Source organism: Malaclemys terrapin, chromosome 2 (genome assembly GCF_027887155.1).
Source record: "Malaclemys terrapin pileata isolate rMalTer1 chromosome 2, rMalTer1.hap1, whole genome shotgun sequence".
Taxonomy (NCBI): Eukaryota; Metazoa; Chordata; order Testudines; family Emydidae; genus Malaclemys; species Malaclemys terrapin.
In genome coordinates, this window is record NC_071506.1 from 159,879,150 (window position 1) to 159,904,987 (window position 25,838).

Consider the following 25,838-nt stretch of genomic DNA (forward strand, 5'->3'; position numbering starts at 1 on the left):
TCCCATCAAACAGATAAGTGCAAGATCTGTAAGGCCTTCAGACCAAGGACCAAGAAGGAGCGGGACTTTCGGCTCCGGCAACTCCTGATGGAGGCGGCACTTAGTCCGGACGCTCCATCTACAAGCCAGGCCCCGGCACCTAGCGCCTCGGTGCGCAGTGCCCCGGCGGCACCGGCTACGACGACCACGCGAGTGGCGTCGGACAAGCCTCCCCGGCACCGGACCTCGTCGGCACCGCAAGCACAGCAAGTGCCTCGGCGCCAGTCATTATCCCCAGGGCATAAAAAAGCCCATAAGACGGGGACCTCCGTGCCGAAGACGCCGGCTCCCCCAGTGCCGGGGGTAGAGCCGCGTCCGCCGGTGGAGCACCGGAAACAGGTGCCTCCAGCACCGTCGACTCCGGCGCCGAGACCGTTGAGTCCGGTGCAGATAACGTCTCCACCGAGGCCGGCGGTGATACAGTGCCTCCCGTCGACTCCAGAGACCTTCGCGGCGGCGAGAGACTTAATAGCTCTCACGGAGCCGGCACCGCCCCAACCACCGGCACCGTCGGCACCGTTGACTCGCCCGGTCCAGTCGAGGGGGAAACCTGCCTTGATGCGCCCTCCATCCCAAGGGCTGGAACCTCGGCACCGATCCAGGTCCCGAAGCAGGTCCCCACGCTGCTCGCAGTCCCGGCGCCGAATATCACCTCGGCACCGGTCGTACTCGCGGCCAAGATCTTCTTCGCGGCACCGCTCTACGTCTCGGCACCGCTATGATCGTCGGCACCGATCAACGTCGAGACGTAGTTCTCGGCACCGCTACGGTCGACGCTCGACGTCGAGAGGCCGCTCCCGGCACCGGGCATACTCCAGGTCCTCGTCGAGGTCCAGATCCGACTCCCGGCACCGACGAGGTCATCGGCACCGGTCGCGGTCCCGGCACCGATCGCCGGCACCGCGTAGAGATAGATCATCTCCGGACCGGCACCGTGCGGCACCGCAGCCCACGGGGATCGTCTCGACGCTCGCGGCACCGCCGTGGCCATCGAGATCGGTGTCTCGCTCCTCGGAGGACCTCTCGAGATCGGCATACCCCCCTCAGGGGCAAGCCGAGGAACAGGACTTGGGCCATTGGCAGGACACGACAGAGGACCATTCTCATGGCCCATCTCACTGGTCGTTTTGGACCCCGTGGGCGTACCATCAGGCGCAAGGGGCTCCAATTGCTTCGACCTCTCGCTCCAGTCACTCCGTCAGAAGAGCCCCGGAGTCCACCATTTCTCGGCCTCCGCCAGGGGGCATGGAGGCTTCTGTGTCCGCACCACCTGACGCCCTGGACCCAGGCGCAGGTGATGCTCCGGCCCAGGAACAGGGAGACCAGGACCAGCCCTTGGATCCTGTGCCACCGGAGGCATCTTCCTCTTCTTCTCCGGATGAGGCAGTGGCGGGCACATCGTGCACAGGTCCACCTCCAATAGATCTTCGGGCTCACCAGGATCTTCTGCGTAGGATGGCCCGTAATATGGACCTGCAGGCGGAGGAGATAGTGGAGGTGCACGACCCGATCGTGAATATCCTCGGAGCGGATGCCCCATCGAGGGTGGTGTTACCCCTGATCCGCACGATACAGGCCAATGCTTCTACGATATGGCAGACTCCTGCCTCTATCCCACCCACAGCGAGAGGGGTGGAAAGGAAATACTTTGTCCCGTCTAAAGACTACGGGTACTTGTATACCCACCCCCAGCCGTGTTCATTGGTGGTGGCATCAGTTAACGCAAGGGAGCGCCACGGTCAGCAGGCCGCAGCGCCCAAATCAAAGGAGGCTAAGCGCCTCGATTTATTCGGCCGTAAAGTTTACTCAGCCGGAGGGCTGCAACTTAGAGCGGCTAACCAGCAGGCGCTCTTGAGCCGCTATAGCTTTAACTCCTGGAACTCTATGGGGAAGTTCAAGGAGTTGGTTCCCCAAGAGTCCAGGGAGGAGTTTGGAGCCCTGATAGAGGAGGGTAAGAAGGTGGCTCGGACCTCCTTACAGGCCTCCTTAGACATAGCGGACTCTGCTGCGAGAACCCTGGCCTCAGGTATCGCTATGCGGAGGATCTCCTGGCTCCAGGTCTCGGGTCTGCCTCAGGAACTGCAGCAAACCCTGCAGGATCTACCCTTCGAAGGTCAAGGGTTGTTTTCAGAAAAGACGGACTCTCGCCTGCAGAGCCTCAAGGACTCCAGGACGATCATGCGTTCCTTGGGGATGCATGTTGTGGGCCCTCAGCGCAGGCCATTTAGACCGCAGCCTCAGCGCTTCTACCCCCCCCCCGCCTCGTCAGAGACAGGACTCGGCCCGGAGGCGAGGGCGAGGTGGTAGAAGAAGGTGGACCGGCCCTCAACCTGGTCAGAACCAGGGGCCACCTAGACCACCTTCAGGCCCCAGGCAGAACTTTTGAAGGTGCGGTCGAGGACGGCGCCCCAGTCATCCCCCAGGATCCAGCCCCATCCTTTCGGGATCGCCTTTCCCATTTCCACCATGCCTGGTCCCTTATAACCTCGGACCGTTGGGTCCTTCGCACGGTGGACAGGGGATATGCTATCCAGTTTTCTTCAATTCCCCCCTCCTCCCCCCCTTCCCCGTCCCTCTTCAGGGACCCTTCTCACGAGCAACTTCTTATACAGGAAGTTTCCACGCTCCTTGCTATGGGGGCCATAGAGGAGGTTCCAGTGGAGTTAAGGGGCAGGGGATTCTATTCCCGTTACTTCCTCATTCCCAAGTCCAAAGGAGGTCTGCGACCTATCTTGGACTTGCGCGGACTCAACAAATTCGTAGTAAAGTTGAAGTTCCGCATGTTCTCTTTGGGGGCCATTATCCCTTCCCTCGATCCTGGAGACTGGTTCGCCGCCCTCGACATGAAAGACGCATACGTTCACATTGCAATTTACCCGCCTCACAGACGCTTCCTGCGATTCGTGGTAAACATGGTGCACTACCATTTTGCAGTCCTTCCCTTCGGCCTATCCTCGGCCCCAAGGGTGTTCACGAAATGTATGGCTGTCGTGGCAGCGTACCTTCGTCGGCAAGGGATACAGGTGTTCCCGTACCTAGACGACTGGCTGGTACGCGGTCGCACCAAGGAGCAAGTTCAAGCTCACGTCCTCATAATAGTGCACACATTCAACAAGTTGGGTATCCTACTCAACAAGGACAAATCCACTCTAGAACCTACCCAGAGAATAGAATTCATCGGCGCAGTTCTAGACTCCAGACGTGCACAAGCCATCCTGCCAGACAACCGATTTGGCACCATCACGAGCCTCATTCAAGGACTCAAGGCCTTCCCAAGTACCACGGTGAGGTCGTGCCTTACCCTGCTGGGTCACATGGCTTCCTGCACGTACGTAACCAGGCATGCCAGACTTCGGCTTCGCCCACTCCAGACCTGGGTGTCGTCAATATATCGACCAAATCGGGACAGCCTGAACATGGTGGTCACGGTCCCGAACTCGGTCCTGACCTCCCTCACATGGTGGCTAGACCACAAGGTGGTTTGCGAGGGGATGCCATTTCACGCCCCACAACCCTCTCTGCACCTGGTCACAGACGCTTCATCCCTGGGTTGGGGCGCCCATCTCAACGAACACCATACCCAGGGCCTGTGGACTGTACCCCAGATAGCCCTGCACATCAATGTTCGGGAACTGATGGCGGTGCGCCTGGCGTGCCAGGCATTTCTCAATCTCCTACGTGGCCGCTGTGTGTTAGTTCTCATCGACAACACCACGGCCATGTTTTACATCAACAAGCAAGGAGGAGCACGTTCGTCAATTCTATGCCAAGAGGCCATTCGCCTGTGGGACTTCTGCATCGCCCACTCAATCCATCTCACGGCATCGTTCCTCCCTGGAGTCCAGAACATTCTGGCGGACCGACTCAGCAGGTCCTTTCAAACACACGAGTGGTCTATCCGTCCGGACATCATACATTCCGTTTTCCAGAAGTGGGGGTTTCCCCAGATAGACCTGTTTGCATCTCGAGACAACAGGAAGTGCCACGTGTTCTGCTCCCTGCAAGGTCGAGCTCCGGGCTCCCTCTCGGATGCGTTTCTCCTTCCCTGGAAAGACCACCTGTTTTATGCCTTTCCTCCGTTTCCTCTGGTCCACAAGGTACTGCTCAAATTGCGCAGAGACCAGGCACAGGTGATTCTGATCGCCCCAGCGTGGCCGAGACAACATTGGTACACCACGCTGTTGGAGCTCTCGGTTCAGACACCGATCCCGCTTCCATTATGCCCGGATCTCATCTCTCAGGACCACGGCCGCCTGCGTCACCCCGACCTGCAATCACTCCACCTCACGGCGTGGCTGCTCCATGGTTCACCCAGGCAGAGCAGCAGTGCTCGCACTCTGTCCAACAGATTCTGCTGAGCAGTAGGAAGCCCTCAACACGGACCACGTACCTGGCCAAGTGGAAGCGGTTCTCCTGTTGGTGCGAACAACGAGCCATGTCCCCGTTGCAGGCACCCATTCCTCTCATTTTGGAATATCTCCTCTCCCTAAAACAGCAGGGGTTGGCGATATCTTCAATTAGAGTTCACCTGGCCGCTATATCGGCCTTTCACCCAGGGGAACTCGCGTCCTCGGTATTCTCTAACCCGATGGTCGTTAGATTCCTCAAGGGCTTAGACCGGATGTACCCACAACAACGTCAGCCCGTTCAGACGTGGGATCTCAACCTGGTTCTCTCCAAGCTCACAGGTCCTCCATTCGAGCCACTGGCCACCTGTTCACTTTTGTACCTATCCTGGAAGACAGCCTTCCTTGTAGCCATCACCTCAGCAAGGCGCGTTTCTGAACTCAGGGCGCTTACATCCGAGCCCCCTTATACAGTTTTCCATAAGGATAAAGTGCAGCTTCGTCCACATCCTGCCTTTCTCCCTAAGGTGGTTTCTCCTTTTCATATCAACCAGGACATCTTTCTCCCGGTCTTTCATCCCAAACCACATGCCACTCGCCAGGATCAACGTTTGCATTCCCTGGACGTACGAAGGGCCCTGGCCTTCTATATTGACCGCACAAAGCACTTTAGAAAGACGACGCAACTCTTCGTTGCAGTGGCCGACCGAATGAAAGGCTCACCGGTCTCCTCACAACGCCTATCCTCCTGGATTACGTCTTGCATCCGGACTTGCTATGACCTGGCAGGTGTCTCAGCACCGCACCTCACCGCTCACTCCACGAGGGCCCAGGCTTCCTCGACGGCTTTCCTGGCACAAGTTCCGATACAGGACATTTGTAGAGCAGCGGTTTGGTCATCAGTCCACACATTCACAGCTCACTATGCACTAGTGCAGCAGTCCAGAGACGATGCTGCTTTCGGATCAGCGGTTTTGCACACAGCAATGTCTCACTCCGACCCCACCACCTAAGTTGGGCTTGGGAGTCACCTAATGGAATGGATATGAGCAAGCACTCGAAGAAGAAAAGACGGTTACTCACCGTTGTAACTGTTGTTCTTCGAGATGTGTTGCTCATATCCATTCCAAACCCGCCCCCCGTCCCCACTGTCGGAGTAGCCGGCAAGAAGGAACTGAGGGGGCGCCGGGTCGGCTGGGGTATATATTCAGCGCCATGAAGGCGCCACTCTAGGGGGCTCCACAGCCGACCCGCCGGTGTTGCTAGGGTAGAAAATCTTCCGACGATCGTGCACGCGGCGCGCACACACCTAATGGAATGGATATGAGCAACACATCTCGAAGAACAACAGTTACAACGGTGAGTAACCGTCTTTTCATAGATTCATAGATTCTAGGACTGGAAGGGACCTCGAGAGGTCATCGAGTCCAGTCCCCTGCCCGCATGGCAGGACCAAATACTGCCTAGACCATCCCTAATAGACATTTATCTAACCTACTCTTAAATATCTCCAGAGACGGAGATTCCACAACCTCCCTAGGCAATTTGTTCCAGTGTTTAACCACCCTGACAGTTAGGAACTTTTTCCTAATGTCCAATCTAGACCTCCCTTGCTGCAGTTTAAACCCATTGTTTCTGGTTCTATCCTTAGAGGCTAAGGTGAACAAGTTCTCTCCCTCCTCCTTATGACACCCTTTTATATACCTGAAAACTGCTATCATGTCCCCTCTCAGTCTTCTCTTTTCCAAACTAAACAAACCCAATTCTTTCAGCCTTCCTTCATAGGTCATGTTCTCAAGACCTTTAATCATTCTTGTTGCTCTTCTTTGGACCCTTTCCAGTTTCTCCACATCTTTTTTAAAATGCGGCGCCCAGAACTGGACACAATACTCCAGCTGAGGCCTAACCAGAGCAGAGTAGAGCGGAAGAATGACTTCTCGTGTCTTGCTCACAACACACCTGTTAATGCATCCCAGAATCATGTTTGCTTTTTTTGCAACAGCATCACACTGTTGACTCATATTTAGCTTGTGGTCCACTATAACCCCTAGATTTCTTTCTGCCGTACTCCTTCCTAGACAGTCTTTTCCCATTCTGTATGTGTGAAATTGATTTTTCCTTCCTAAGTGGAGCACTTTGCATTTGTCTTTGTTAAACTTCATCCTGTTTAACTCAGACCATTTCTCCAATTTGTCCAGATCATTTTGAATTATGACCCTGTCCTCCAAAGTAGTTGCAATCCCTCCCAGTTTGGTATCATCCGCAAACTTAATAAGCGTACTTTCTATGCCAATATCTAAGTCGTTGATGAAGATATTGAACAGAGCCGGTCCCAAAAACAGACCCCTGCGGTACCCCACTCGTTACGCCTTTCCAGCAGGATTGGGAACCATTAATAACAACTCTCTGAGTACGATTATCCAGCCAGTTATGCACCCACCTTATAGTAGCCCCATCTAATTTGTATTTGCCTAGTTTATCGATAAGAATATCATGCGAGACCGTATCAAATGCCTTACTAAAGTCTAGGTATACCACATCCACCGCTTCACCCTTATCCACAAGGCTCGTTATCCTATCAAAGAAAGCTATCAGATTGGTTTGACATGATTTGTTCTTCACAAATCCATGCTGGCTATTCCCTATCACCTTACCACCTTCCAAGTGTTGGCAGACGATTTCCTTAATTACTTGCTCCATTATCTTCCCTGGCACAGAAGTTAAACTAACTGGTCTGTAGTTACCTGGGTTGTTTTTATTTCCCTTTTTATAGATGGGCACTATATTTGCCCTTTTCCAGTCTTCTGGAATCTCTCCCGTCTCCCATGACTTTCCAAAGATAATAGCTAGAGGCTCAGATACCTCCTCTATTAGCTCCTTGAGTATTCTAGGATGCATTTCATCAGGCCCGGGTGACTTGCAGGCATCTAACTTTTCTAAGTGATGTTTAACTTGTTCTTTTTTTATTTTATCCACTAAACCTACCCCCTTCCCATTAGCATTCACTATGTTAGGCATTCCTTCAGACTTCTCGGTGAAGACCGAAACAAAGAAGTCATTAAGCATCTCTGCCATTTCCAAGTTTCCTGTTACTGTTTCTCCCTCTTCACTAAGCAGTGGGCCTACCCTGTCTTTGGTCTTCCTCTTGCTTCTAATGTATTGATAAAAAGTCTTCTTGTTTCCTTTTATTCCCGTAGCTAGTTTGAGCTCATTTTGTGCCTTTGCCTTTCTAATCTTGCCCCTGCATTCCTGTGTTGTTTGCCTATATTCATCCTTTGTAATCTGTCCTAGTTTCCATTTTTTATATGACTCCTTTTTATTTTTTAGATCGTGCAAGATCTCGTGGTTAAGCCAAGGTGGTCTTTTGCCACATTTTCTATCTTTCCTAACCAGCGGAATAGCTTGCTTTTGGGCCCTTAATAGTGTCCCTTTGAAAAACTGCCAACTCTCCTCAGTTGTTTTTCCCCTCAGTCTTGATTCCCATGGGACCTTACCTATCAGCTCTCTGAGCTTCCCAAAATCTGCCTTCCTGAAATCCATTGTCTCTATTTTGCTGTTCTCCCTTCTACCCTTCCTTAGAATTGCAAAGTCTATGATTTCATGATCACTTTCACCCAGGCTGCCTTCTACTTTCACATTCTCAACGAGTTCCTCCCTATTTGTTAAAATCAAGTCTAGAACAGCTTCCCCCCTAGTAGCTTTTTCAACCTTCTGAAATAAAAAGTTGTCTCCAATGCAGTCCAAGAATTTGTTGGATAGTCTGTTCCCCGCTGTGTTATTTTCCCAACATATATCCGGATAGTTGAAGTCCCCCATCACCACCAAATCTTGGGCTTTGGATGATTTTGTTAGTTGCTTGAAAAAAGCCTCATCCACCTCTTCCACCTGGTTAGGTGGCCTGTAGTAGACGCCTAGCATGACATCTCCCTTGTTTTTTGCCCCTTTAAGCCTAACCCAGAGACTCTCAACACTTCCGTCTCCTATGTCCATCTCTACCTCAGTCCAAGTGTGTACATTTTTAATATATAAGGCAACACCTCCTCCCTTTTTCCCCTGTCTATCCTTCCTGAGCAAGCTGTACCCATCCACACCAACATTCCAATCATGTGTATTATCCCACCAAGTTTCAGTGATGCCAACAATGTCATAGTTGTATTTATTTATTAGCACTTCCAGTTCTTCCTGCTTATTCCCCATACTTCTCGCATTTGTATATAGGCATCTAAGATACTGGTTTGATCTTTCCTCCCAGTTTTTTCCTGACTCTCCTTTCTCTCTGCCAATATAGCCCACACTCCCTCTTGTTTCCGACTCATTTCCCCGGTCTCCATGTTCCCCACTTACCTGTGGGCTTTGCTCACCTGTCCCCGTCGAACCTAGTTTAAAGCCCTCCTCACTAGGTTAGCCAGTCTGTGTCCGAATAGGGTCTTCCCTCTCCTCGAAAGGTGAACGCCATCTCTGCCTAGCAGTCCTTCCTCGAATAGCATCCCGTGGTCTAGGAAGCCAAAGCCCTCCTGGCGACACCATCTTCGCAGCCAGGCATTCACCTCCATGATGCATCTGTCTCTGCCCGGGCCCCTACCTTTAACAGGAAGAATTGAAGAGAATACCACCTGTGCTCCAAACTCCTTCACCCGTGCTCCCAGAGCCCTGTAGTCACTCTTGATCCGCTCAGTGTCACACCGCGCAGTATCATTTGTGCCCACATGGATGAGTAGCATGGGGTAGTAGTCAGAGGGACGGATAATCCTCGACAATGCCTCCGTAACGTCTCGGATACGGGCCCCCGGCAGGCAGCATACCTCCCGAGATGAAATGTCAGGGCGACAGATGGGCGCCTCCGTCCCCCTCAGCAGAGAGTCTCCGACCACCACTACCCTACATTTCCTATTCGCAGTGGTGGCAGCAGACTCTCCAGCCTTAGGGGTACGAGGCTTCTCCTCCTTTACTGTAGGGAGTGATTCCTTCTTTCCTGTATCAAGAAGAGCATAACGGTTACCTATAACCACGGCAGGAGGGTTCGGAGCAAGGGTGGAGCACTGCCTGCTGCCAGAAGTAACCAGCTGCCAGCGTCCACCCTGAGCCATCTCCTCCTCCACCAGTGGTGTATCAGCAGTCCTGTGTACTGGGACAGCTACCTCAGCTGTCTCCACATGGACACTGTCGAGGAATTGCTCATGGATACGGATGCTCCTCAACCTAGCCACCTCCTCCTGTAGCTCTCCCACCTGCTGCCTGAGAGATTCCACCAGCAGGCACCTTTCACATTGGATGGTCCCCCCAGCCTGGATATCAGTAAGTGGAAATTGCAAGTTACAGTCTTTGCAAAACCACACCAGTGTGTGTCTGTCCCTCCATCCCCACTCATACCTCTCTGTCTGCCTGTCCATCTATCCATCCCCATTCATTTCTTGTTTTGTTTAAGATATTAATATGTGGTTGAAATATGGAATATTGAAATATAGGAAATACATAGATATACTAATGCGTATGGAAGGAAATGGATTAATTCTGTTTTCAAGATTTGAAATTTTGCTATCTTATTTCAATATTTGCGATCTCATCGGTGTCATGCTATTTTTATTACCATTTTTTTTTTAATTTAGACTGTGAAAAATCTAATATATTCAGCAGAAATAGTCATATACCAATAAACATGAAGATAAAAATACAGAGAAGTTCAAATACTACAAAAATTCCTGTAAGGATATTATAGAGAGTGTATTTGACTTTGAAAAATCTGTTAATCTCCTGTTGCTTTTTTCACTTCTGCCACCTTTTTCTCTGCAGAAATAATGTGGCCTGTAGAAAAGAGGACGATATTTAAAAATAATGGATCAAATTCATCCTTGGGGTAACTTCATACACCAGGAAAAAAACTGGCTTAGGGCTATTCTCATCTGATCCAAAGGCCATTACGTGAATCAGAGTCCTTCCTAAAGGCTTTGGCCTTAGTTCTTACTGTTGTACAGCCACTACAGGCATTAGTCTGCCTTTCTTGCTGCTGCATTGCTCTGAGTCAGCTGTCTGCTACATGCAACACTTCCTTTTATGAATGTGGACTGAAGCAGCACTGAACTGGGAGTGAAAAACTTTATTTTTTGTTTTTGCTCTTTCCCACAGGTCAGGGGAAATGTGGTGATATCCATAGGGATGTAGAAAGAAACAAGTGGGGTGGACTTGGAATCAGCTAGTGTCTGGGAGTCCAGAAGGGCACAGCAGAGAGTCAGGTCTCCAATCCATCACTTTCACAGGCACCCCAAAATTCCACATTTGTGCTAGTGCGAAATTCTAATTCCGCTTAGTCATGTGATGCCATTCACATTTCTGTGAATCTCTATCAGTTCACTCTCTTTCATATGAAGAGAAGACTCCAATCTTGCTTGCTGTTATTCATTCTCTTTTGCTATGTTCTCAACAAGATAACCTTTAGATGAGTAACTTTTTATTTATCTTCATACCCAGAAGGGCTAGAAATAACTTAAATGAAAGCTTCAGTTGTGAAGGATACCGCCCAATCTGTGCAAAACCCCTACTGTCACAATTCCGTTCAAATTTTTGAGAATGAAGAGGATCACCCTCTCTGCTCATCGTTCCTTCCTCTCTTTTGTAAAACCCAAAGTGCATGGATGGATGGCCAATTTACTTAATAGTCTTTTGGAAATTGTCCAGTAGTGTGGCTGTTTTATTGGAGCACCAGGGGGTCCTGTTTCTATAGACTATTTTCCCCTGGAACATCCTTTTCCCCAGGATTTTTTTTTCTCGTCTTTGTGGAGCAATATTTATTAACCAGGACAACAGCTATTAGGCAGAGAGTTGCTTGATTGCTCAGGAAGACAAAAAACAACCCCTATAAAAGAAAACATTGTTTTGAGAGCACCCTTGCTTGTTGAAAAGGCCTTGCTACACAACATACCAACCTGAATACTTGTGAAGTATTTTGAAACCATTTTCTATTATTGGGTAATTAATTAACTACCCTTTTTATCCAATAGCTCTGCTATACTGTTATGTAAAGAAATTATGTAATGTCTGGAGCTTTCTTCATAATTCTTCATTTTTATCAATAAGGCTGAATCAGCATTAAGGACTCTACATCATGGACAGCAAAGGAAGAGAAAACAGATGGTCCTGGGTTGCTAAGCAACATTATAAAAAGATGAAAGCAACCACAGAGTTCTATTTAGGTCCTGTGAAACCTCATGCAGTAAACACCCACTCCTTTGATCTTATTTAACCATGATGATGCCTTTATCATCCCCTATTGTTAAGAAGAAAAAGTTTAGCTGAACAGATAAAAGGGGGAGTAGTCAGCTTTTTTGAGAACTAGAGATTTATGATGGCAGCCTAAATAGGTAGAAAGGACAGCACATATTATAATGGTGCCCTTTGGCACAACTACAATTAAGCCTCTGTCACATATTCTATTATAATGTGTCCAATCCCCCCCCCTCCTCCTCCTGCCTTATAACATAGCTATAATAACTGTAGTTACAAAACTGAAATCTGTATGCACTATTGTTGTAGCCATGTTGGTCCCAGGATATTAGAGAGACAAGGTGGGTGAGGTAATGATGACTGATCGATCAGTCAAAATAGACTCTTTTTTAGGAGCTATTGGAAAGCAGACAAGCTAGTAACACTTCGCAGAAATGGTTTACGTGGTACCATAAATATCTCATTTACTGTTTTTTTTATAGTGCTTTGTTGGCTGTATGGTTTGTTGCTTTTCAAGGTAACTCAGTACAATAAGTGCACATTGTAAAACATTATAGAAAGGAAATTTTACATATGCTAATGACGTCTATTAAAGGCCCATTTGACTAGTAGCTGCAGGTATAGACTACTACACTGCCTGCTTGAACAGCATGAGATCCTGAATATTCATTATATGTAAGATTGTCTGCATAGCTGCACAGGCAGATATTGATACCCAAATAAAAAAGATCCTCTAAACTAATTTTCCTGCTATTACAATCTTTCCATATAAATGAGTTCTATTTGACTTGACAAATGTGTCTGTGATGTAACTTGCTTTCTAAGCAAAATGACCCGTCTTCAATATATTTAAAGTATTCTTCAATGTCACTGCCTGGAAGATTTAAATATGAATATTTTTTGGATAAGTACACTACAGTACATAGTAATTTTTTTTTAATGCGGAGCCATATCAATAAACTGAAGTAAAGGATTTTGCACCTTTAAATACTCTTTGACTTCTGAGAACAGAAAGGTTCAAAAGAACTCATTAAGGAGTATTGTTTGAGAGGTACATAGATTTTATATTCAGTCATGTCAATGAACCATAAATTAAGGTTTCCCAAAGAGTGCATCAAAACGAATGAACCATTAAAATAAATTGTGTAAGGCAATAGAAGTATTTACCTCTAATAAAGTGTGGTATTCCCTATGCTTAGAGTTGGAAATATTGCAAATGCTATGGTAAATTTAACTACTGTGGATGGTAAACATCCACTTTTTAAGGGTGCCTGTAAAAGGAATTCAGTTGGTGCCTGATTTTCAAAGTTAGGTGTGTGCAGTTGTACATGTAACACCGACAAACCCCAGCAGGTGTGATCAAACCTGGGACCTCTGGAGCTACATGCATGAGCTAAAAGCCATGTGGCCCTTAGCTAAGGCTGTAGAGCAGACTCATTAATCTCTCTCTAAGTGGTCTCGGTGCCACTAGATGGGACAGAACACCACACCCGGGAGATGTGTGGGTTACATAGATTTGTATGTGCCTAGACATAAGTCATTTATTTACACAAAGTTATGTCAAGTTATGTGCAGGCATAAATACCTGATGTGCACATATACATTCAATACTAGGTATGTATCATTAGTGTATTTCAGTGTAGCAGTTCTTATGTTCCGAAAATGTATTTAAAGCCACAGCTATGTAACATTTATTTTTTAGAAAAATGGGGACATATTTCAAGAAGTATTTGTAAATCTCATTTATGCATCTTTTGAACCATGCTCTTGTTATGCATGTACAATCTGTCATCCCAACAAAAATCCCTGCTGTAAAGCTGTCTGGGGACTGCATGAGACTGGTAGGCAGGGAAGACTAAAACTGTGTAAACAATTTTCGGAAAGGGAAAGGGAATACCCCAGTAAAATCGTTAACTGGCAACTCTGCTTTGTTTATTATAGGCTTCACTTAGTGGTGTGTATTTTATTATGCATTCTTATAAAGTTAAGCAGATGTGTTGACAACAAATTATTTTCCTACATAACTATTAAAAGAGATGGTGATATTTTAAACTTAAAACCAGAAACCTAAATGTATCTATATACATATTTCTGCTTAAAACAGAGATGGTCTAAATATCCATGCCACCTCCAACTTCCATGGTTTGGATATAAAGGAATCCAGATCCAAACCAAACCTGCTTTGGTTTTGAAACCCAAAACCCATACTCTCAGCCCACCTCTGTGAAACATCAACTTCAGTCATTCTTTTGCAGTTGTGCTATAAAGAACATAAAGGCCATACTTGGGCAGACCAATGGTCTATCTAACCAAGTATCCTGTCTTCTGACAGCAGCTGGATGCTTCATAGAATATCCAGGCTGGGAGGGAACTTAGAAGGTCATCTAGTCTAATTCCCTGCTTGAAGCAGGACTAATCCCTAGACAGATTTTTGCCCTAGATCCCTAAATGGCCCCTTCAAGGATTGAACTCACAACCCTGGGTTTAGGAGGCTAATACTCAAACCACTCGAGCTATCCGTCCCCCCTTCAGAGGGAGTGAACAGAACAGAGCAATTTACTGAGTGATCCATCCCTTGTCATAAGTCCCAGCTTCTGGCAGTCAGACATTAAGGGACACACAGAGCATGGGGTTGTACCCCTGGCCATCTTGGCTAATAGCCATTGATGGACCTATCCTCCATGAACTTATCCAGTTCTTTTTTAAAACCCAAGTTCCACCAGTTGATTGTGCGTTGTGTGAAGAAATACTTCCTTATATTTGTATTAAAGCTACTACCTATTAATTGCCTTGAGTGACCCCCAGTTCTTGTGTTATGTGAACAGGTAAATAACACTTCCTTGTTCATAGGCGCTGACTGTGTGGGTGCTCCAAGACTGGCGGACCCATGGGAAAAAATTAGCAGGTGCTTAACCCACAGGCAGCCAAGCTGTGTCCTTATTCGCTTTCTCCACATCATTCATAATTTTATAGACCTCTATCATATCCCCCCTTAGTTATCTCTTTTCCAAACTGAACAGTCCCAGTCCTTTTTCTCTCTCCTCATAGGAAGCTGTTTCATAACCCCAATCATTTTTATTGCCATTCTCTATATTCTCCCCCTTTCCCCCCCCGCCCCCCATTTTAGTGTCTTTTTTGAGATGGTGCAACCTACCCTTTGTTTCCTATCTTTTAATTTGAGTACCTGGCAATGCTTTCAGGATCATCTAATGATCCTTAATTTAATTTAATGACAAGCCTTTTGTTATCGTAATCACCCTGCCTCTGTTTATAAACAAACTCCCTGCCCCAGCCCTGCGCACTGGGGCAGCACCAGGCTCACCAGCAGCTATCCCTGGCTACGCTAGTGTGTGCAAGCGGCTCGCATGCCCCAGGACAGGAGACGTAGACCACTGTGTGGAAAGGACTCGTGTCCCAGAGTGTGCTAACCGCTTGCACACACGAGCAGGACCAGGGATAGCTACCAGTGAGTCTGGTGCCTGACCAGTGGGCAGGGTTAGGGGTGGGGCTGTGAGTGGAACAGCCATGCCGACGGAGCTACCAGTGCAGGGCTGGGAGTGGAGGCCTGACATGCTGCTGCTTTTGCTGGTAGAGCCCTGCAGCTCCACAGATACTTATTTATATCCACGGATATCTGCATCTGCAGACATAAATTTTGTATCCACACTGGGCTCTTACTCTTCTTACTCTTCCTTTCATTGGACAATACTTTTATAAATCTCAGAATGTAAAGTAAGCTTCATAGCCTGATCCCATTTGCCAGGTGAGGCCTAAAAATCTTCTATTGACTGCAGTAGACTTTGACTCATGCCCATAGAACCAAACTGGATAGGTTGATTTAAATGGTTCATCCATGCAGAGACTTAGAACAATGAGTTGTTATTTCTTTCCAGTTGATGGAGGTTGGTCTTGTTGGTCATCATGGTCAAAGTGCTCAGCAACTTGTGGAGGTGGACATTACATGAGGACCCGCTCATGCACAAACCCAGCCCCAGCCTATGGAGGGGACATCTGCCTTGGACTTCACACTGAAGAGGCACTTTGCAACACACAACCCTGTCCAGGTACAACAAATCCATACAGTATTGCTTTGCTTTGAGTATACCATAGAATACGGTGGCTATCGTTCAACCTGTTCAGTAAAGTACATTATGCCTTTATCAACCTATTAAACATTTAGGAACAAATTCTTTCTGTCCTCTGGTACATGCACATCAGCTTACAATGAATTTGCTGTGAATGTACATTTAAGGGCAGAATTTGGCCCACAGGAGATAGCCCTAGTGTCATGTTAAAATGATTTTTTAGAGGCTATCAGTTTAGTTACAGGTTTCAGGTCAATGTAGTTTAAAATGGTGTACTTCTGCACACAGAAGATTGATGCCTTAAGAGATTTGTAGCTATAATAGTGCAACAAACACTTGTAGTACTGGGTATTGTAGGGCAAGCAAAAGCTTGAAGGCTCTAGATCCTCAGCTGATGTAAATCAATGTAATACTGAAGACTTCAATGGAGTTGTATCATTTCACACCACCTGAGGACCTACCTAGCTCCTGATCTGAAAAAAATACATTTTGATTTAAAAATTATATCTGAGCTCTTCTAAAGTAAGAAATGGGAACAAAGTTTAGTGCAATCTATTTTCACATTTACAGAAATGTTAACCCTTTAAAATGCTTTCCTAGATTGTAAGACCTTTGGGGCAGGAACTGCATCTTTGTACATATTTATACAGCTCTTTGGGGCCTCTGGGTACTACTGTAATATATATATGTAATCATAATGGAAGTGGACCATGATATTTTCTATCATTTTGATTGTCTTTTTTGACCCTTGCAAAGTGGTCTTGTGAAACGTTAAATCTTTGCAAAACAAGGAAGATAAAAAGACTAATAAAAGAATCAGAAGTAGAAAGTAAAAAGTAACATAAAAAGGTAGAGGAACCACTGTGAAAGTTTTTATGTCTTGCTGGTGTATAGGTTACAGTTAATACCTTCTGTTCTTGATCATTGGAAAAAAGTAATGTCTGCTAGTAGCAATGATGCACTGTTACATTACACTGGTCTACAATTTTTGGGAAGTCGTCTGCTTCAGAGATAAAATGTGCTATTTATTATGTATTTTGATGTGCTGAATTCAAATATGACAACTAAAACAACTGATTGGCTACTGTTTCTAAGATATTTAAGATTTTACATTTTATGTCTATGTATATTGTGTAGATAGTAGAGTTTTAATCATAAATTGTAAACCTAGGTCTTTTCATGTGTTTATGGTTGCTTTACATGATAATATTTCACCTGTCCTGTATATGTAACACTTTAAAAATCAGCAAAAGGGTTATATGAATAAAATTTATTATGAAACAAAAGGCAAAAAACTATTATGTACATAGTTTAGTCCTATTCAGTGTCTACTCGGCGCTTCTTGGCTTGTCTCTTGTATTCATTAAATGGAGCATCTCTTGTCACTGTCCAGCAATAGTCTGCAAGCATTGATGGGCTCCATTTGCCCTGATAGCATTTCTCCATTGTTGCAATGTCCTGGTGAAATCGCTCGCCGTGCTCGTCACTCACTGCTCCGCAGTTCGGTGGAAAAAAATCTCGATGAGAGTGCAAAAAATGTATCTTTAGTGACATGTCGCAACCAAGGCTTTTGTATGCCTTGAGGAGGTTTTCCACCAACAACCTGTAGTTGTCTGCCTTGTTGTTTCCGAGAAAATTTATTGCCACTAACTGGAAGGCTTTCCATGCCGTCTTTTCCTTGCCACGCAGTGCATGGTCAAAAGCATCATCTCGAAGTTCACGAATCTGAGGACCAACAAAGACACCTTCCTTTATCTTAGCTTCACCTAAACTTGGAAATTTTCCACAGAGGTACTTGAAAGCTGCTTGTGTTTTGTCAATAGCCTTGACAAAGTTCTTCATCAGACTCAGCTTGATGTGTAACGGTGGTAACAAAATCTTCCTTGATTCAACAAGTGGTGGATGCTGAACACTTTTCCTCCCAGGCTCCAATGACTGTCAGAGTGGCCAATCTTTCTTGATGTAGTGGGAATCTCTTGCACGACTATCCCATTCGCAGAGAAAACAGCAGTACTTTGTGTATCCAGTCTGCAGACCAAGCAAGAGAGCAACAACCTTCAAATCGCCACAAAGCTGCCACTGATGTAGGTCATAGTTTATGCAGCTCAAAAGTTGTTTCATGTTGTCATAGGTTTCCTTCATATGGACTGCATGACCAACTGGAATTGATGGCAAAACATTGCCATTAGGCAGTAAAACAGCTTTAAGACTCGTCTTCGATGAATCAATGAACAGTCTCCACTCATCTGGATCGTGAACGATGTTGAGGGCTGCCATCACACCATCCATGTTGTTGCAGGCTACAAGATCACCTTCCATGAAGAAGAATGGGACAAGATCCTTTTGATGGTCACGGAACGTGGAAACCCTAACATCACGTGCCAGGAGATTCCACTGCTGTAGTCTGGAGCCCAACAGCTCTGCCTTACTCTTGAGTAGTTCCAAATCCCTGACAAGGTCATTCAGTTCACCTTGTGTTATGAGGTGTGGTTCAGAGGAGGAGGATGGGAGAAAATGTGGGTCCTGTGACATTGATGGTTCAGGACCAGAAGTTTCATCCTCTTCCTCTTCCTCGTCTGACTCAAGTGAGAATGATTCTGGTGCATCAGGAACTGGCAGTCCTTCTCCGTGGGGTACTGGGCGTATAGCTGCTGGAATGTTTGGATAATGCACAGTCCACTTTTTCTTCTTTAACACACCTTTCCCAACTGGAGGCACCATGCAGAAGTAACAATTGCTGGTATGATCTGTTGGCTCTCTCCAAATCATTGGCACTGCAAAAGGCATAGATTTCCTTTTCCTGTTCAACTGCTGGTGAAGATTTGTTGCACAAGTGTTGCAGCATATGTGTGGGGCCCACCTCTTGTCCTGATCTCCAATTTTGCAGCCAAAATAAAGGAGATAGGCTTTCTTAACCATAGTGGTTATACTGCGCTTTTGTGATGCAAAAGTCACTTCACCACAAACATAGCAGAAGTTATCTGCACTCTTCACACAAGTACGAGGCATCTCTGCTCACTTTGGCTAAACAGAAATGTGTCCCTTTTCAAAATCAAACACTGACAAATAAGAGAGCATGACACTGTATGATTTCTAGAGCTGATATAGGGCAATTTGTTCAGCAGAGTGATGTAAGCTTCGTTATGATTGCATCATCCATGACTTCTAGGAATAACATGATGCAATTCATATCATGTATGATGCAATACCAGCTTCAGATTGCATCATTCATTGTTTTGCCTAAAAAGCAAGTACTGTCCAAACCCAGTCATAGATTTAGTCATAGATCCAGTCAAAGATGTATTTTAGTCATTTCTGGTTTAAATTGAGATCCCTTGCCTTTAGAACTCACTTATCCTCCGCCATTCCCAAGTCAAGGGTCGTATATACTGACCCAATAGCATATCTTGAAAACTAGAGCCAATCAACAATTTTAAGCATCATTTTCGTTCTCAGTGACCCAGAATTAGTAAAGTTTGACTACATTTATTTCAGAAGCATTTTGGCTGTAGAGCAGTGTTACCTGCTTGATTGAGGGGTTTCTAAACTTTATGCCATAAACTTACTTCTCATGTGATGAGGTCATGTACATGAGCATACAAGACCCAAGAGTGTGAATGTATAGATGCTATTACCCAAACTATTTGGTAATTTCCCTTTCTAAGTACTTCATGACTTGCAGTGGAATAAAATAGCACCTACTCTGTCAAAATTACAGCAAACTTAACTCTCCACCTTAGGTTTTAAAAAGTGAAAATAGAACTCTGTTGTTGATTTGATTCCTCAAGAGGGATGGAGTATATATGTACTTAAAAATTATCACAGCAGCCTCAGATCCTTAAGGCATTTTTAAAAGGCCAGAACTGTCACGTTTCTTGTGCTGTTTCCAGTATTATTATAGTGTTTTCTCTTGTAGTGCTGCTATTGTTAGTGGTCTGTTAACATTTCCATTAGCAACCCCAGTTTTCAGGCATTTATAACTTGTGCTCTTTAGCTTATTATGACTTGATTATTAATCTATTTTTTCCAACAAAAATCATTTATCATCTACATTAAAGCCTTTTTAATAATCAGAGTGACACAGATGTCTCACATACCTCTTTGCTTTGTTTAATATTCAAATCTAACTAAAAACCAAGCTTACCTTTTAGATGAAAATTTGCAGTTCGTTTTCTTCTGTCTCCCCCTCAAAAACAAATACGTCTTCTAACTAGCTGTGATGTAGTTTGAAAAGTAACCATTGCCATATGCACTAGCTGCTTTTTTCACAGCTCTCGTTTACTATTCTTATTACACATTATGGGCCAAAACTGTGACCCCAGTGCTCCATGTGCACAGACCGCTGCGCCAGTGACTTTGATGGGACCACCCACAGGCATAGGGTATGCTCATACCGATCAATTTGCAGGACAGAGAGCCTGTATTTTTAAAACAAGTGTACAAATCTAAGATTTAAGGAGGGAAAGGAATGTAGTCATTGCAAACAGATCTTTGGTTGAAACTTGGCATCTGGAAATTACAAACCCAGTTGGAATTTTTAATACAAGAAAATAATGATAATTGTTTAAGTGGTGAACAAGGAAAAAAGGGCTCTTGCAATTTCAGTTTTATTTTGCCAAAATTTAACGGAAAATTAAATTTTACATGCTGCTGATCCTCAGTAGGTGTTAAGCGTTTGTTTTTTTTTAATGTCAATTACAACTGGAAGTGACCAAGATATTTACACTTGAAAAACAACTACAGAATGGTTTATGCACAATAACTATTTCTCAAACTATCTTTTCAATTTTATATTCCTATTTTTTAATTTTAACTAAACAAAATCTTACTTAAATGAATGGAATGTCTATACCATTGATCAGTAATTCTTTATGTATAGCATATTACTGAATGTTATCTGTAGCAATGGTGTCTATAATATGTAGTATTGCATACAACAATATTGGGTACTTAGAATAATGTATTTGTGGCAGCACCAAGAGAGAAATAACATGCTGTCCTTGGACCAGTCACTCAGACACACAAATAATGGATAAAAGAATTGAATTTTTAGAAAGAAGTGCACAGTTCTGTTGGAGAAGAACATGGATAAACATTTATTCTTCTTCATTTAATGTACAGATAGGTGCTCAACTTCAGGTGCGCTTACACTACATGTCTTTGATCACAGATTTTTGGTAGTAGTGCCTGTTGGACCCACTCATGTGCCCTATATATCCTCATGCCCTGCACTGAGGCTGTATAGGGCTATGAGGTTGAACTGCCCTCAGTTCCTTCTCAATCACCTTGGCCTGAGATTGAGCATTAGTGTGCCTTTCTACTCAAAACCATGAACTACTCTAATTAGTCTGTCTTTCTTTCTTTCTTGTTTGTTTTAGAGGTGTCAGTCTAAATTCCTTCCCCCTTGGGGGTTGGGAACTTTCTCCTCAGATCACCATTGCGCTGGGGTATTCCGTGGCTCACTGGGCTTCAAACGGTGCCTCTCTTTCCAGGAAGCTACCCCGGTTACTGACAAGCACTCACCTTGCATCTGCTGCTTGGGGGAGTTTCACTGCTCCCCTGAAGTTCTCCATTTGCTCTGCTTTTAAAGGCAGGGCTAGGAAGAATTGAGAGATAAGACTCAGCCTCTTGATGGAAGGCTCTCTCCGTCCAGCCTCAGGTCCATGCCAGGATCCCCCCTGGACATTAGCATCGGAGTAAGCACAGGGCCTCTTCAACTTCAGCACATTCACCTGGATCTGCCCAAGGTAAATCTTTGGAGAAGTCCCATGAAAAGATAGCTCATTCTCCTCAGAAGGGGTCTACTTCAAAAAAGTCTCAGTGTCCTCCAAGTAAGTCCGTTTTGGAGACCCACTCTGGATACTACTGAGGCTCCAGGCACTGTCAGTACCAACCTCTTACCCAGGGCTCCAGGCTCTTCTAAGAATAGGGGCACCAAACATGCTTGAGTACCGAGACCATCTGTGCTGCAGAAGCAGAACTCAGCAGCACAGGAATCTAAGCATTCCTCTTCTAAGAAGGCAGTACCTACAATGCCCTCAGTACTATCTGTACCTACATTGACTTCCAAGACATTCTCAGTACCAGGTAAATGCCATGCCTTTCCTATGATCTCGACATTTCCTAAGACATTCTCCTTGATACCAACTATATCTACCAAAAGAGTGCAGATGGAGCAGTTTATGCCCTTGGTACTGACAGTGGAACATAGCCCCATACTTCAAACTTACCCGGTACTACAGGAATTCAGATATTCCAAAAATGTAATTTTTTCAGATTAACCAGAGTATCCCCTGCTAGTGGGTACTGAAAGATTATCTGTACTAACACAAGCACGCTCATCAAGACTGGACCTTTTCCCAATACCATTTGACTCTCTCACATCTTTGGAGAGTGGTGGAGCTCCCCGCTTGAGTTCCTTTCTCCAACCTTTGAGGAAAAGGAAGAGTTACATCAAAGATGAGCACATGCCCCCACAACCTGGTTCAAGCACAGTGATTCCACACCCCATGTCCTATGGACTCCTTCAGTGGCATATCACCTACAGTTTTTGGGGGGCACCTATAATGTCTTGTTTGGGGGCTACAGAAGAAAAAATCCTTCTACCCTATCTAGCTCTCCTCACCTTCCTCAGGTTCAAGAATCCTTTGAGGAGCAGTAGGCCAGAGTAGATAAGGAGGCTACCCCACAGATAAATATTTCTTTTTCTTCCCCAGATGAGATGGTTATGCCTCCCCCATCTTCTATAGCTGATGATTAATGAGATTTCCAGGGGTTAATTAAACATTTTGTAGACTCTTTACAGATCCCCTTGAAGAAAATCAAAGAATCACAGCATAAACTTCTGGATATCCTTCAATGGACTCCTTCTGCCCATGTTGCCCTGCCCATCAATGAGGCACTACTCGATCCTGACAAGACCCTGTGGCAGAGCGCACCAACATATAAAAGGACCAATAAAAATATGTCCCAGCTAAGGACTCTGACTTTTTTTCCCACCCATCCTGCATCCAACTCCCTGATTGTGGAGGCAGTGAATGAATGTGACAAGAAACACCATACTAAAGCCACTCCATACAATAAGGATCAAAAATATCTTGATTATTTGGCCATACGACCTACTTCTTATCCTATTCAATGGCCCAGATAGTCAGGTCTGGACTCAACCCCAGATGGCCAGGTTTTAAGTTTACTTGCGATGTACTGCAGTGAGGTAACTCTGTGTAGAGTGCCTACATACAAAACATGAAGTAAAAGTCAAAGTTTGATGCTGTATGCTCAAAGTAATACACACGTATTTATTTGTTGAACAATATTGCAAATTATTTGCACTGGTGCTTCTTTCAAGTGGATGTCCGACCATTCATGTCAAATAACTGTATGTGCCTGTAGCTGAAAGAGCTGTCATTCAGCGCAGGTGAGAGGGTCCTCATCCATATACACATACCTGAATATAGGTGAATAATTTCACATTCAGATAACCACAGGTGAATGCATTTTGTTGATCATTAGCCTAGCCTCCAATATAGAGCGTTTAGGGCATTTGGAAGGTTTTATTCTAGAGGGTGTAATCAAAAATAGTATTGCTTCCACCAGATTGACCCATATTTTTTGATATAGCATAGCCAGGTCAGGACTGGGGAAGTGCACAGGCTTCTGTTTAAGAGAGCTGTATGCTTCTCAGCTAGGGTCGCGGACCTGGGCTAAAAATTTTAACCTGACAGAATCACTTTAAACTTACAGCAGTGTGAGGACAGCCTTACAGTTCTTTTGAATTTTATTTAATACCCTAAAATTATTTCAATCTTCCCATCCCATTTATTTATAACATAATTTTTAGTTAGGGAGCAGATATTCAACAATGTTATGTTATACATAGCACCCTGAACTAAACTTTACAAAAATGCAGTCTGAAAACATTCACTATTAGATATTATAGCATACTTTTTAAAAATGATTTAGGCCTTTATTTTATTGTTTGAGGTTGTAGAATGGTAATTTGTAAATATGAGTACTATATGCTAGAGTTATGCAGAGTATTCACAGTAAAAGCTGAAGCCACGTGAGACTTCTGATTTCAGGTTTTTCATTTAAAAATCAGACTGTTTACTCCAAAAGATTCAAAACCCTTTCAAATTATACTAAATTTATTTTGAATGAACTTGGGTCCACTTCCCAGAAGAATTAGGCTGCTTTATAGTTTTGCATTTGAAATCATGTGACATTTTTGAATTTGCCTGGTTTTGACACAAAAATAGGTGAAATTTCATCGTGAGATCTAAGTTTTGCTTTGGGCTATTGGGTTGATTTAACTCAAACCAGAAACTCAAAGCTAACTTAGTTGTTGAATAAGATTATCTCTGTTTCCACTAACTCCTGGAAAGTGAAACAAATGATTTTTACAGCCCTCTATCTGCTACTATATACCAACCCTAAAAAAATGCAGTGAAGACAGGACTTACTCATGTACTATAAGAAAGATGTTAGATGAGTAAATACACAGTATCTAATATGGTTCAGATAAATTCACTTCATTTAAGAGCAATATCCTGAGATCACACAGAGGTAGCATGGTGTGAAAATAAAAATCCATTAAATAAAATTAGATAGGCAGAGGAGCAAAGCTAAAGAAGAAACAGAGGCTGATAATGAACCAAACCTGATAAAGAGAAGCAATCTGGAGATCTGATTTAAGATATAAGAGAGTGCCTTGTGATTTCAGAAGTGAAGAACAAAGCCAGAGTAACAAGAAGGTGCCTGCTGTTTTTTATTTAAACCAACATCCTGCATCAAACCACGTATTTCTATAGGTCTACATTGCTACTGGTCAGTTATGTAAATTAACAAACTGGAATCGTCTGCTTTGAAGGCCAGTGGTAAACTTATGGTAACATAGTTACACTTTTTATTGCACACTCATGCACACAAGTACAGTGGGGGGGGGGGGGGAATGTATTATTGCTGTGATAAATGTAACATCCTGTAGAACATTTACAATGCTGAACTTTCAATTTCAGAGGGAAGGTTGCATTTTTTGTGTTCTTTGCCATATATGGGACAGATGCTCAGCTGATGTGAATTGACATAGCTTCATTGAAGTTAATGGAACTATGCCAGTTTACACCAGATGACGATCTGGCATGTATCCTGTCGTTATTTATAGCAAGACATTTAATTTTTCACTCTGATGTGGTTAATCTGTAAGACTTATTTCCATTATTTCCCTCTCTTTATAACTAATACAGACAACTGGTCTGACTGGTCTGAGTGGTCTGATTGTGATTCATCTGGAGTCCAGTTCCGCGTTCGTCAGTGTATCATTCTATTTCCTGTGGGCAACCAGTGTTCTGGGAACACCACTGAGAGTCGAACTTGTATTTTTGATTCTAACTTCATACCAGGTAAGATCATTTACTTTTAAAGTATAAGTGAAATCATTCACAACAACTCTGCTGCACAGTGCAGAAGGGAGCCAAATCACAGAAGCTATGGAAACTGCCTTGGAGGGGTGTCCCGATGCAAAAGACAGCTTTGTAGTACGCTTCTCATTCCACCACTTCTTCACTATATTTGAGAGTAATGTAGCCGTCCCAAACTCATTTCAGTAAACTTCACTACACTTTGTCCCCATTCATGTGTTACTGACCTGATCAAGTCCCTTTCAAAATGGTTTCAGATTTACAAGAATATTGCAGTTCTTGGAGCACAATAGGCATGGCCAGCCCCAGGCATATGCAGAGTGTCCCACCAGACAAAGCCTCTTGCTTTTATACTGCCCGCTTTTTTGGCAGTTGTTTCCCAGAATGCACACCTGGCACCTTCTGACTTGAAAGATGGATTGTGATGGACCAAATTATAGGGCTATCAGCCTTACATCAATCCCAGGCAAGATGATGGAGCAGCTGATACAGAACTTGATGATCAAGAATTAAAGGAGGGTAATATAATTAATGCCAAACAACACAGGTTTATGGAAAATAGATCCTGTCAAACTAAATTGATATTTTAATTAAATTACAAATTTGGTTAATAAAGGTAATAGTGTTGATGTAATATACTTAGACTTCTGTAGATTGGACTTAGTACTGCACAATGTTTTGATTAAAAAACTAGAATGATCCAAAATTAATATTGCATAAATTAAATTTAT

General features: G+C 44.6%; 1 protein-coding gene across 1 annotated transcript in view; it reads left to right on the plus strand.

Moving 5' to 3' along the window:
• The window catches only part of SEMA5A (semaphorin 5A), a 650,839-nt gene that overhangs the window by 595,813 nt on the left and 29,188 nt on the right, over nucleotides 1-25,838 (plus strand). The window contains exons 18-19 of the mRNA XM_054018095.1: nucleotides 15,497-15,667; nucleotides 24,934-25,089. Of these exons, the coding sequence (XP_053874070.1) occupies nucleotides 15,497-15,667; nucleotides 24,934-25,089 (327 nt within the window). The remainder of the gene's footprint in view (nucleotides 1-15,496; nucleotides 15,668-24,933; nucleotides 25,090-25,838) is intronic.